General features: G+C 43.0%; 1 protein-coding gene across 1 annotated transcript in view; it reads left to right on the forward strand.

Annotated features, from left to right (window-relative positions):
* The window catches only part of UVRAG (UV radiation resistance associated), a 98,865-nt gene that overhangs the window by 55,865 nt on the left and 28,938 nt on the right, over window positions 1-14,062 (forward strand). The window contains exon 13 of the mRNA XM_086481634.1: window positions 11,822-11,900. Within this exon, the coding sequence (XP_086337760.1) occupies window positions 11,822-11,900 (79 nt within the window). The remainder of the gene's footprint in view (window positions 1-11,821; window positions 11,901-14,062) is intronic.

Genomic DNA, 14,062 nt, shown 5'->3' on the forward strand with positions numbered 1-14,062 from the left:
TAACGTTGCTTCCCTGTAGTAATAGTAAAGAGAAATCAAATAGGACGTGCAGTCTGTTCTGGCTCCTGCTGCACCTTCTTCCCACCAAAATATGTTAAGGGAGGATTAGGAAACGAGCATAGTGAGAAAGTAACCACCTCAAAGTCCTATTTCAGGTTAGGGGGGAAAAAAAAAAAAGAAGGGATAGAATACATGATCTAAAAAGGTTTTGTATTTAAGAGACAAAAAGAACATCACCGTTTTCAAGCATAGCTACTGGAGCACATACAGCCGTTTCAGAGTTGTCTGATCTCGAAGAACTGTTGTTTTTTCCTTGGGTTGTATGTTTGAATAGGGAGCTTGTTGCCACTTAATGTTATAAAGGTCAAAAATATAGATGAAGTTTGAAAACAAAATCAAAAAAAAAAAAGACCCAAACAGGCTCTAGGCAGTCATGGAAGAAGCCTGATCTTGTCTGGTGTATTTTTTTGCAGGAATATTTGGTATTAGCTGATCGGAGATAACAGTAAACTGTTGTAAAGGTTTCCTTGGCATTTAATAGAAGGATTTAAGGTCTTGTCTTCCACTGTGCTTGACAAACACAGGCATCAACAGGCCGAAGGATACACAAACAGCTCCGGTGCAGTCTTGGGCATCTGCATTCAAAGGCATCTGAGGTCTTTGCAGTTACGTTTTATGATTTTTATGTGCCTCAGGAACCAAATGGTTGTATGAAATGGCACGAGGAGGAGTGAAATTGAGCGTGCTGCAGTGGCTTTCTAAATTACACTGCTGCTTGTCCTGCCTGAACACCTCCTGTTGTCACTAAACAGAGGGAACGTCAGTCTCTTGCACTGCTGTGTCCTCACGGTAAAGAGGATAAAAGCGTATGCCCTGTTTGCAGCTAAAAGTGACAGGTCTGATCCTTAAGTAATTTCCTGGAAACTCTTTCTGTGATTTGGAGTTATTCCTCAAAATGGCTTTTTTCTGGAGCTCGGCTTCATCATTATTGAGCACTTCAAGCATGCCAGAAGATCGTAGTGATCAGTCCCTTTTTTGCCTTCATGTTTCAATTAGGTGGGGCTTCCAGAAGTAGCTGTGCTGAGCCAGGCTTGTGAAGATCTGCTGGCCTCAGACCTCAGCTGGAAACAAAGTCTGATTGCACCTGACCTCATATCGCAGAGCTGGAAACCAGCTGTAATTCTCGGGAAGCCAAAAAACTTAGAGGCCAGTTTCGTATCGTTGCTGTAGCCCACGTGGGAAGTGCAAGGGCGTCTTTCACTGGGGTGAAGCGGTCTTGTAGCCGCTGAAGAGCGTATCGAGCATGAAAGGCAGCTGCCCTTGTGGACTCTTCAGAGTAGTTGTAGGTTCCTGAAGGGTGTAAAGCCCTGAGTGAGTTTATCCCACTTACTTCTGGACAGCTAAAGGTGAGGTGCAAGTGCAGGACCGCACTGTGTGTGGTGAGTGTTAACGTATCCGCGTGGCTTGCGGACCGAGTCTGGGATTCAAACCAGGAGGTGGGTTCGCTCCAGTTTGGGATGCTTGTAATTAGTTTAGGGAGCCAAATTTGAGAGAAGCGGAGAAGTTAAGGGTAGTCGTTAAGATGCACTTTTAATCTGCACGTGCTCAAGCAGTTAATTTGATGTGTTGGTGGTGTATTTTTAGACATACTCATTTGCACCGATGAAGAACATTTTCCCCTATATTGTGTGTGGTTCACGCGGTGTGAAGTCATGCAATATGGGTTATTTACACCAGCATAAGCTCTGGTGTAAAAAAAGTTTCCCTTCTCAGGCCTGTGAGCAAAGCAAAGGTGGTCTCAAAGCCGGTTCTGCTGCCAAACTGCTTCCAAATTGCCTTTCTCAATCTGTTGTCTTTCAGTTCTTTCAAGGATGACAAGCTGGATTTGCAAATAAGTGGAGATAAGCGTTGCTGAGCAGGCATATGGATGACTTTGGAGCGTTTGGAAATCACTTGTTGCATGAGTGTAGTCTAAAAGTGATCCTCCCTGCTGTGGCCTTGCTCCTGTTCTGAAGAATGGGAGAAAAAAAGAATCGGAGTTTCAGCTCTAGTAGCTTTAGTACAACCGAAGGTGGTTGTTGCTTTGTGCCTGCTAACAGATAAGCCACTTGCAACAAAGCCATCTGAAAAATTGTGGTACAAGCAAGTGAAAAATAACTTTTCACTGACGTGAACATCTTCCAGCTCAATCGAGAAGGCTTTAATCGTATTGGGTGCTTCGGCTCCGATAATGAAATGGCAGCTTTGGGAAGAAATCTTGGCAAACTTAAATCAGATGGAGTGAGATGGTTTGTTGAGAAATCTAATAGCTGTCAAAGCAAAGCTGATTCTTTGTGGTAGATGGAGTGTGTGTTAAGTGTTCAACTACATTGCTCAAATAATACTTTTTGCCATGAACTTATCTTGAACTGCATTTTTACGTTCCACATTCTTGAGGACATTTAATTGGAATCCTGGCTTATTTTATTCTTGATCACCAAACTAATGCCTTCATTGGGTCAGCAAACATCACTGTGTGTAGATTAAGAATGAGATCAGGTGTGCTTTAATAAATTTAGAGACTCTTAAAGCTATTTCTGGGAACTAGAAGCTTTTCGCTGCTGGCCAGTCTGAGAAAGCGGATTTTGTTTGCAGTAGATGAGACCACTAACCCCAGACATCCACAGCTGAGAAATGTTTCTGTGAAGACACACTAGTCTTAATTTACTCCCGTTGGAACACTGTGCTCCTGACGAAGATGATTTTTCAAAACATTACTTCATTTTTCAGTGAGCGGGGACTTGACCTGTATGAAGTGTCCTCTCGTTTAAAAATGATCCTTCAGTGGCCGGGAGGTTTAAAGCCCCGATAGCGAGGTTGTCCGCTTACAGATCGTCCTGGCGGTGCGATATCCATCACGGCTGGGATGGAGCAAGCCTTGAATTCCAGCCGAAATGTGTCACCGAAACGCACCGTTTGCAGAAAGCCGCCAGTGTCGCTCGTGCCACGGATTGCTCGCGGTGGTTTTGAGGTGCTTGAAAGCCTTGTTTGCTGAAGCAGTAGGGCGAGACCCTCTTGGCTAAATTGACTGTCTTATCGAGAACTGCCTGACTTGGATAATCTGGGTCTTCGCTTGCTTTTCCTGCGCGCAGCCTGTGCATATTGAAACCATCGTACGTTCTCCCAGAGCAAGGTCACAGCAGTTAGACTTCTTAATAGAAGGATGGCAGTGCTTCTGCTTTCGATTATCTTCTTGTGGAGCTATTCAGAGAGGCATTTTGAAAATACATTTCATAAAGTTAAACTGCCAATGTGTTTTCCTTCCCCTGTAAACTAATTATCTTTGTATTGTGTAAAGCTTGAATGAGGATATCCTTCTTCCCCTTGGCAGTCTGTACTTTTGTCATCAATTTTGTTTTACAAGTGGAGCTCTTTCTCTCAAGTAGAAACTAAAAACCATACGGTAATCGAATCTGAATTCACTTGTGCTTTGTGATTCGTGTTAATGTCTTAATCTCATCTCTAACAAAGCAAAGTGCACACTTGTGATCCCTTTTTTTTTTTTTTTTTTCCTGCCTTTTCATCTGATTTTGGTGTTGCTCACCGGGTGGGGAATCTTAACTTTTTCCTTTAAACCTTTTCCAGTCATGCTGATTGTTGACGGACTAGGTAGCTGCTCATGGTGGGCTGGTAGTCGCCCTGAGGTCAGTTTGTGGCCTCCACCATCAGCTGGTAGTCGGAGCTAAAAAGGATCTGAAGCGCTCTGTGTGGCATCTCTATGACTGAGAAGTCTGGTGGTGACAACAGTTTCATACCATTGTATTTTGGTTGTGTTCCTTCCAACAAGCACTCACCTTCCTTGGGTTTGCTACTTAAGATCTGCGCCAGCCTCTGCTCTGGAGCTGGTAGAACCGTGGTGCAGCTTATCGGAGATGGAAGCGGGTTTTGAAGCTGTGCAGCCAAAGCTTCTTGCGCCTTGGTCTTCTGGTGGAGTGCGAAGAGGTTGGAGGTAGTGGGTGTTTTGGTGGCTCTTCACCAGCCTGCTTTTCCTAATGCTTTATTCCCCAGGACGCTTTGGATCACGCTGTCGAGTGAGCTGGCTGGACAATGGCAGTCCTCACTTAGAAGGCTTTCAAGGTTTGCTTTCTTCTGGTTCAGGAAAGTCCCAGCACTTTTAACTAAGGCAAGCTTTCTCCTCTGGATACAACATTCCTTTACGATGAGCAAACAGGATGCGGTTAGGACAGAGGGAAAACACTAGCTCCTTCCTCCCCTGCCTGCCCCCCCTCGCAGACCCCCAAAAGGGGCTGAGATTGAAATAACTCAAGCTTCAATAAATATTTAAACCTGGTTCTTGTACACTCCTCATACTTGAGTCATATCAAGCAAGAACTTGTGACTTTTTCAGATCATTCTCTTATCTGGATTGGGCTGTTGAGTTCTGCCCTTGTATAGGGTGTCCTGTCCATGGGCTTAAGCTTGAAATTCATCATTTTCTAAATGGCCCTATTTTTTGGTGGTGTTGTGGGAGGTGCAGTTGTTCCCTAGATCTGATGGATGACTCTGCTGTCAGACCAGCGACTGCTACAGTCACAGAAATTGCATATTCTTTATCTGTAGAACAGTGAATAATTGGCTTTCAGCTGCATTCTGCCAAGTCTGCTCTGCAGTCGTCTCCCCGCAGCCATTCTGCTTACTGTCCTCGAAAACAAGAAGTGAGGGGAAAAAAGCCATGTCAAGCTTGTTCTCTGACCAGTTCCTTGGATGCAGTTGGGTAGGAAGCATCAAGGTACTGCAAGTACGGTGATGTGAAAGTACAGCGGTACCAGCTTTGGTTAGTCGGTGGACTAAGTTTCTGATCTTCAGTTAACCACTGGAGAATGAGGTGTTCTTAAACCATAAAATGTCCTTGCTGTTCATTAAGCTTGCAAAGCTACAAATATTAGTGGTCCTCAGACTTTTTGCATCACTTGGAAAATTAAGGTTATCCAACACAATTCCAAACTAGATTTGGAATTTTGCTTACATTTGCCAGATGGGCTGTAATACGCTGTTTAAATTGTGCCACGCTTCAGCCTGTGCAAAACAGTTAGATGTGATGTGTAGAAATCGTTATTTTACTGACTTCTTCCCTAAAGAGCTTTCTGAAGTAGAGATTAAACTTTGAGACTTTAATATAATTTGGGATATGGCAGAAGTCTGAACAGAAGAGAGAATAAAAGATCTAAAACATATGGTGTAATACCAAAGTAGAAGCAGGTGAAAGCAGTTAAAAATGAAGCAATTTCTTAAGTCTTAAAAATAGTTTGTATTAAAGACAGGCGGTTATAGACAATAAAAATTGGCCACCAATATATTGGTACACATGTGATTTTTCTGGATACAGAGGAGTTCATAAATCACAGAACGCAACAGTAAATGCATTTGGACTTGAATTCGTAGGAGATGTTTGAGGTCTGAAATAAATGTATGGAATAAGGATTCTTTCAGCTTTTCCTAACAGTTACCATCTGACTGAACCAAGAATCCTGTGGTGATTTACTGCATGTTCATCAAACACTAAAGTTACTGTGTAAAACAGCTAAAGATTAGCTGAGGATATAAAATTAAATGAGATCTTGATGGCTGGTAAGTACTTGTCTAAGGTCAGCTGAAAAAGGGAGGACAGTGAGGAGGGGTTCTTAGTGGATAGAGCAGAATATTTAGCACAGCGTTTGAGTTGTCAGAAGGGTGGCCTAATGCCTAAAACACTGCCATTAGGCTAATCACATCTTCAGCTTTGCAGCAGACCTCTGGTTTTCCAGAATCAATACCTGTGGGCAACATGAGCAATCTTTAAAAGACCTTTTTTTTTTTTTTTTCCTGTAGTCAGTTTTCTGATTTTTTTAAATAGGTCAAGTATTGGTGAGCGGTTTTGGTTGGAGACACTGTAGTGGCAAACTTCCTGCCCATGCTGTTTTATCGAAACCAGTGGTTTAGTCCGTTTATTTAGAAGTCAGTGAGGGTTAAACCCCTTTCTTTTACTAAAAAGTGACATAAGGAAAAAACCCACCGAACCTGATTGATCCAAACTGCAGGTATCTCACCTTAAACTGGAAAATACTGAAAAAGAAAAACCCCTTGCAAGAGGCTTTCCTCTACCATCTACCCCTGAAATTTCTCAGACTTACTTTCAGCAGCATATCAGCACAGTCTCCTTCGTTATGCCTTGAGCCATAGAAAATATGGCTGAAATCAACACTGGAAGGTAGTTTAGACAATCTTCCCACCCCAAGGAAGGATGAAGTTTATTGAGAGGGAAGCGTTACACAGCTGAGAAGACAGAGTGGTTCGAACTTGCCTTGGAGATGATGCACTAGACTTGTTTGTAGCTTTATGAGTATAAGACGATCTGCTGGTGTCTGGATGAAGGGGTAGTTTCAGCAGTGTGGAGCGCTGGCCGGTGGTCTCGTGAGGCTGCACCTTTTGGACTGGGTTGCTGCCAAGATGCTGTAGAGTCAGAGTCTACTTCCAGCAGAAATGCCTGCTATAAAAACTCCTATACTGCCCCCGGACCACAAATGTCTTCAGGTCTATTCAATACATCTTGAACTGAAAATTGAAATTTGCCTTGGTTTAGCACTGATACTTCTGTTTAGCTGTTTTCATCTTAATGATTCAGCTGTAGTGGAAGTGATGGCAACCAGCCGCTGTGAGCTTTCCATATTGACTGGAAATGCATCTATTGAGGATTTTTTTTATAACAAAGACTTTCAAACCAGAGTTGACGATTTAGTACCCAGTCTACAGTCTTTGTAACCTTAAAAATGGGATTTGCTGTAGTAAGATTACACTTGGCTTTTCAGTTTCTCAGGGGTGTGGTTGTTACGTCTAAGAGATGTTCTACTTGACTAAATACTGTGTTAGAAAAATACCTCAGAGTAAAGGCTCCCAAGGAACAGCTCCCTAAGAGTCCTGTTGATGGTGTAGTTGAGTACCTGTAAGCTTGATAACCATCGGAACGGTATTTCTTATGCAAATGGTCAAACTGACTATTTTAAAACTTAGCATATGTGAAGCGTTGCGAGATCCTTGAAGAACTCAAAATTCAGTTCCATTGTCGAAGGTAGGGTGCCGGTTCTGCCGTTTCAACCTGGAGAACAGGTTGACTTTCAGCCCCGTTCTTCATTTAAAAGGCTAACTTGAGGTTACTTTTCCCTGTCAGAGTAGAGGTGAACAAAGCACATAACCTTTGCCTCGCCTCTTTTGTTTCCACAACTCTTTCGGGAGGGTTTAATGAGGCTTAGTACCCTGGAAACTTTCCCGTGGAGTCTACAGCGTAAAAGAACACCAATAGCTTCACTTTAGCCACTCCTTTTAGCTGGGATTTCTTCCTTTTCCACCCCTGTTTGCCTGGGCAGTTTACAAGGCAATTCAAGATTCCTCCTTTTAGGCTTGCACCAATCTGTGTTCTGACCTTTGAGTGCGCACTTTGATTTGTTGGTCTCATTTGAGTTTCCTACAAGTAGATGGATCTGGTTTATGTAGATCAGCGTTACTGCACGCCTTGACCTGTTCATGCTTGTTTGCTCACCCGTTGCCTGTCAGCAGAACCTCCTTGTGTGTAAACAGACAGAAAAGCAGTTGCCCCATGTACTTCAAAAGCCCTTTGTTTGTCCTTAGGACGGCTCAGGGTTAGTGGCATCCAGTTGTGTTTAGACCCAGGATTTCGGTGCTAAGAATAGGATCTGATTTGAGTATCAGGTGCTTTAGATGGAAGAGGAGAGTTTCTTGACTAGCTGTTGACAATGTGCCTCTTCCTGACTTCCATGCCAGGTTGTCTTGGATGAGGTTTAAGCTGAAGAGTTCTTTATCCAGCAGCTGACGTCCGCTTAGGAAGCGTGGCAGTAGTTAATAGGGGAGAAGTCGAAATAAAGCAATTGGTGTCGACTTGTGGGAATTAAGATTGCAGGTAGAGAGGAGATGCTTATTCTCGGGAACCCTCCAGGCAGGAGAGATGGGAGAGAGGTAAGGTGGGGGTGGATGAGTTGCCATCTCTATTCTAAACTCGGCTAAAATGAAATTATCCGATGATAATTAAAAGTGCCTTGTAATGTCTTCTGTGATTTTTAAAAAAAAAAATATTTTTTTAAACTGTTGCCCGTGAGAAATGGCAATAAAACCCCTCTTCTTGCGAGAGTGGGAAAACTTGGGTCTTTATTAGTGTCAGTGTAAGCCTCGTGTGCTTTGAGGCTGTAAGCACGACCTTGTTCTGGTTCACCGTGGAGGAAACCGTTCTGCCATTGTGGTGTCACAAGTGGAAGAGTACCACTTTTGTCCAGAGTAACGTGCTGTGAAAGGGGAGGTGTGTCTAAAAACGTCACCCGTGTGTGTTTCGTGGTTTATTAGGCATTTACCTCTGTTCCTGCAGCGTGGCTGGGTAGCACTGGCCATCTGACTTGTACCCCAGCGAGTCCCATAAAGCAGAACACAGGACCTAAAAAAAGTTAATAAAACCTTTGCGTTTGTCACAGTCCTTCAGGATTCAGTAAGCAAAACACAAAGCTTCCGAAAGAAATGTAAATTTTTGAGATGGAGAATCCTCTCTCGGTTATCTTCGGTCTTACAGGCACGTATTGACCATCTGGCTGAAATCAGTCTGCTGTGCGCTTTGGATCACTCTTACACGACGTTCTTCACCTTCTGAATTCAGAGTGGGACTTGTTTAATTTCAGCACCTTGGGCACAGTTGACGTAGAACCTTAAAGCTGCTTTTCCGTGTGCCTCCTAGCTTGTTACTCCCTTTATCGCTCCTAGTCCCTGTGCTTTTCCCCAGCTCACACTCTTACCGCTGCTGACCTGTCAGATGTCTGGAGCGAAGCAAGAACAGCCTCGAGTACGGTGGAAACACGAGGTGCAGAAACAACTCCAAATGGGCTTAACCTGGTGTAGGTTACTAAGTGTTGTGGGTTTTTTCTTGCAGCAGACATCTGTAGCTTTTTTTTTTCCCCCTTCTTTCCACTAAACATACCACTCCTTTGAATTTGTCCTCTCGGAGCGAGTGGCTCCGTGCTCCTCTCGGAGCGAGCGGCTCTGTTCTGTTTTAAAGGAGCTTAATGATTTTTTTTTTTTCTCCCCCGCCCAACGTATCAGCAAGAATGAGAACAAGGAAGGTACGTGTTGGCGTAGAATGGGCAGGCGGATGCCAATTTGCGCTTTATTGAGTGCTTTGTGATTATAAAAATATAAAATAGTAGTTTTCAACTGTATTTTCTGAGCAAGTATAACTCAAACCTTACACAGCAGACTTAACTTTTTGCAGCATGTCAAAGTGAGAGATTTCGCTTACAGTTGTGCTTTTCTAAGGGGCAGGCAAGAAGAATTTCGTCTAGGGAGCCAGCAGTTAAAGTTGCATTCAATTATACTCAATGAAGCACTATATAAAATGTCGTGGGTTTTTTTCCCCCTCAGGTTTATTGTTTGTGACCAGGCTTAGTGGGCAAGCAAGATAACACATAGAGAGGGAGACGTAAAAGTTGGTAGTATTTTTCTCTGAGTCATAAACGTGCATGCAGAAAGACATCCCTGACGTTTTTCAAGACTTTCATGTGAATGATTATGTTATGAAAGCTGACACGAGGGTGTATGTAGTTTAGCGTCTTTCAAGATTAATTAGTGGAAGTTAGAGGGTAGAAATGTGAATATTAGCAAAGCAGCAGAAATAACGTGATAAATAGAAAAGCTTAGTCTTTACTAATTAAAAGAAACTGTGTGTGGGAGGTGGTAGTGAGCACTGTAGGATGGTTTTTATCCTCTTTTCTGTACTGCATGTGTCAAAGAGCTCTGTGTCCAATAATAGAATACACGGTTCCCATTACTAGTGACTTAGTGAAATCCCGTCTCCTAGAGAAACATGTTCGTAATGGTGCTTTTATTGTCAAGCTTGAGTTAGTTTTATACTGTTAATTGTAAAGGTATCCTTTAAATCCAAATCCTGCTCTATTTGAGCAGTGTGATTGTAGCTATTGAAATGAATTCCTTTTGGTTTGTATTTGACACTTAGGATAATGGGTTGTGGAGCTTTTGTAGCATGGGTTCATTTTGAAAGGTTTTAGTTTCTTGCGTGGGGAACTAGCTGGATTTATAGCTCTGTTAAGCAAGGTGAGCTAGATATAGACTATTCACAGTGATTTTTATACTCCTCAACTTGAAGTGACCTAGTGAGTTTGTAAGAAGCATAAAACTTGAAGCTTAATATTTGATCTGCTGTGATCGTGACCTGTTAACCTTTAGCTTTAATGGCGCTATATAATTCTCCTTAAAACTAGCGAACGTATTCTACCGTGGGGCTGATGGATGATAACGTACGCTTTGCGTAATCGCCCCTCTAGGATGTCTGTTGTTTCTGGTAGATACTGATCTCCTGCGTTTGTTATCTTACATTTGAGAGAGGCTTTGGTTTCTGATGTAATGTGGGTTTTGTGCAGATAATAGGCTCAGCGTCTCGGTTAGGAGCTACAGAACATACAGTTCTTGAAAAGGCAAAAGCTCGTTTCATGGTGTAGTTCCCATAAACATACAATGCAGGTTGAACTAAGATTACCGTATTGACCATGGTGACCTCATAACCTCTGGTGGTCAGGAAGAGTCGTGGAGTCATAGAATCATTCAGATGGAAAAGACCTTTGAGATCAAGTCCAACCACCAACCCTGCTCTACCAAGGACGCCCCTACACCGTGTCTCCAAGCACCGCATCTAAACAACCTTTAAACACAGTGAGGGATGGTGACTCCACCCCCTCCCTGGGCAGCCTGTTCCAATGCCTGACAACCCTTCCAGTGAAACAGTTTTTCCTGATGTCAAGCCTAAACGTATCCTGGTGCAGCCGGAGTCCATTCCCTCTTGTTCTGTCGTTACTTACCTGTGAGAAGAGACCAGCACCTGCCTCTCTGCTGTGGCCTCTCAGGTAGTTGTAGAGAGCCATAAGGTCTCCCCTCAGCCTCCTTTTCACCATCCTTTAATGTCTTTTCACCAGACATTAAAGCTGTTTGAGAACTGCTTCGCTTAAGCGAAGATTCCTAGGACGTACACGTTCTCTAACGCAGCCTGCCAACCCGCCTCGGTACTGTAGGGACTGCAGTTTTGGTTCTCTGACCACGCAGCAGTCAAGACAGAAGTAAGCTGTGCTGCTTTCTTGTAAGCTGTTTGCTACATCTGGGTATTTAAAATGGTGAAAAATGCTTTATTAAAGAAGAAAAATAAACGTTAGGAATACAATAGTTGCAAGGGCTGTAGTGACCGATGATGCTGACTTGAGCCTTTGGAGGGGGTGTGTGTGAAGCTTGTTGAAAGGAATCACACGTGTGCTCTGTGCGTTGTTCTGCGGTAAGCGAGCCTGCGGATGTATTCGGTGCGTGAGGAGATTTATGCTCTTTCAGTCTCCAAATAACAATCGAAAGAGATCACCTTTCGTAAAAGACGATTTTCTGTTTGGAAACGAGCTAACCGAATGCGGGTGGCTGAACGCGAAGGGGTGACGTGGGACCTGGTGTTGCCCTTCGCTTCGTGAGAGGAATGTTGCAGCACTGGGCGAGGCATAAAGCATATTTTAAAACCCTAGAATACGTTAGAAAGTGCAATTCATGAATTGAATTGTGTCATCAGTTTTGAAAAGGCTGATTGACTGGAGTTGCAGAGGGTTCCTAAGCCCCTCCTGTGGAGGGGCTTCCTGGGAGAAGGACGCTTTTTAAAACCTATATATTCTCAGAAAAGGAGTCTGTGGCTTTTTGAAGTTAACTTAAGCATCTGAATAATTTCACCTTAAATGTGTTTTTTTTTTTCCCCTTTTTTCTTTCCCATCAGATTTCCATTATATCCAAAAGGAGGGGAGAAGCTTCAGTTTGAATATGGAGTGTATCTTCTCAACAAAAATATAGCACAGGTTGGTACACTGAGAGGTTTTTTTTTTTTTTTTAAATTTATATCTCCTGTCTGTTCAGAGTCAGTATGGCCTGAGTGTGCATCTGCTGTCTTGTGGTGCTGTTCTCTGTGGTGAACATCAGCGGACTGGTGGAGTTGTTCTTCAAATCGTTCTCTTCGCTTGCTTTACGGCTTTGCGCTTGAGATTTTCTTCTGTGGTGCTTAGAGAAGGGCTCGCCAGCTGATAACGAATCTTTTCCTTTTCAAATAGTAAATGCTGTGAGTCTGTACACACTGTTTTGAAAATTGTAAGTGTTTTCTGTTGGTTTTATTCTGTCATACTTGAAGATTCACATGTGTCATTCTCATTGCCGTGCCTTTAATTTTGCTGTATTATTACTTTAACTAGTATTCTTCCCCTGTACATACGATAAGAAAACACAAGCTGGAAAATCTTAAGTCTTGCAAAATGCTTGGCTTTATATTTTAAAAAAAAACCCCACCTCCTCTGATCATGCTTGCTTCCTTGCTCTTAACGTGTTTTAAAAATCATCCTTTACTTTGGCAAACGCGTGAGAGTTTACAAGTTTGCAAACTCGTGTTTGAGGTGGTATTAATACCTGCTGCGGACTCATTTGGGGTGGAATTCGGAAAATGTTCAAAAAGCTGCTCTGAAAGGGACCTGGGGAGGCCGTTTAGACTGTTGTCACATGCTGGGGTAGGGTCAGCTGCTCTTATGCTATCCCTGGTAGATGTTTGTGTAACTTTCCCTGAAGGAAAGCCTGTGATCCAAGTACTGCTTAGTTCCGCTGCTTGACTGTCTTGGCCATTAAAGTCTTTTCTAACATCTAATCCAAATCTGTCTTGCTGCCATTTAATCACGTAATCGTTTATTATAATAATGTGTTCATTTAAGTCTCTTCCTCTTTGCAAACTTTTATGTGTTGAAAGACAACCTCTGCTTTTTATAGTGTTGTCTCACGGGTCGTGCCTGTCTTGTTGTCTCCTATTCTCTGTCTGAATCCACATCTTCCTCGAAGCGCAGCGCCCAGAGCTGGGTACGCTGTGCAGTGTTGCCTTCAAAACATGGAGTAGGATGGGAGAAATGCTTCACAGATCGTGTCTTTTTTTTTTTTTCCCAGTTCATTATGTTACGGTAGTTTTGTGCTTTTAACAGCCTCACAGGGTGGATTTTGTGATTCAGTGCAGCCAGCAATACCCAGTCTCTTCTGCATTGCATCAAAAAGGTCCGTTCTGAATTTGTGCAGGTGACTCAACTCGTGTGTGACAGGTTGTGTCTTCAATGTGCCTTAGATGCCCCTTTCCCTCCTTAATTGTGCTTCTGATTTGGTGACATAACTCTACAAGATGGGGAAAGGTAGGTTGAGAACTCAAGCTCGGCTTCGTGCTGTCTGCATCTGAGCCTATTCTCTGCCCAGGTCACCTAATTAAAATATTGACTAGAACTGGAGTAAAGCCTAGACCCAGGTGGAGCCCTGCTTCCCTAGCACTTCCCTTTACAGCAGCGAACCGTTGTCTAACTACACCCAAAGAGTACTTGCTTGCTCTGTATTCATTCATACTTCATCAATATCCCATTTCCCCAGCATGCTTGCGAGCATATTACGCTGCGAAGTGCCAAGAGACTTACTTAAATTCCAACAGAAATATGACATTTCAGTTTCTAACCTGTTTGTAAGGCTTGAAATTAGATTGGTCTGACAGTTTTATTCTTGAAAAACCTGACCCTTTTTTATGCTGAGTTTCTAGTTGTTCAGTTTGTTTTTCCAGTTCTCTCTCCCACCACTTTTTTTCCCCCCATACCCTACCCCAAATTGAAGTAAAGCTTCTGGGTCTTTTTTGTGTTGTTTGTTTTTGAAGCTTGGATCGCATGTACCGTTTTCCAGACTTCTGGTATCTTGCCCGTGCTTAGTGTATTTTGGAAGATAACCTCCAATGGCTCTGAAATGACTTAAAGGCTAAAATGTCTTAAGATGAAGTTAATCAAGCCCTGCTAATCTTGGAAATTCACTTAACCAAGCTGTTAATGTAACTTAGACTGTGACTCTTTGCTGCTGGTATTAATAATGGCAGCCAGCTGTTCCCACTTGCCTTTCATAGGGAAGACTGGTGAGAGAAAGGGATTAAATACTCTCTTTTGAACGCTTTGGTGGCTTTCTCTCT

This window comes from Leptosomus discolor, chromosome 1, assembly GCF_034619465.1.
Source record: "Leptosomus discolor isolate bLepDis1 chromosome 1, bLepDis1.hap2, whole genome shotgun sequence".
In the NCBI taxonomy this organism is placed as follows: Eukaryota; Metazoa; Chordata; class Aves; order Leptosomiformes; family Leptosomidae; genus Leptosomus; species Leptosomus discolor.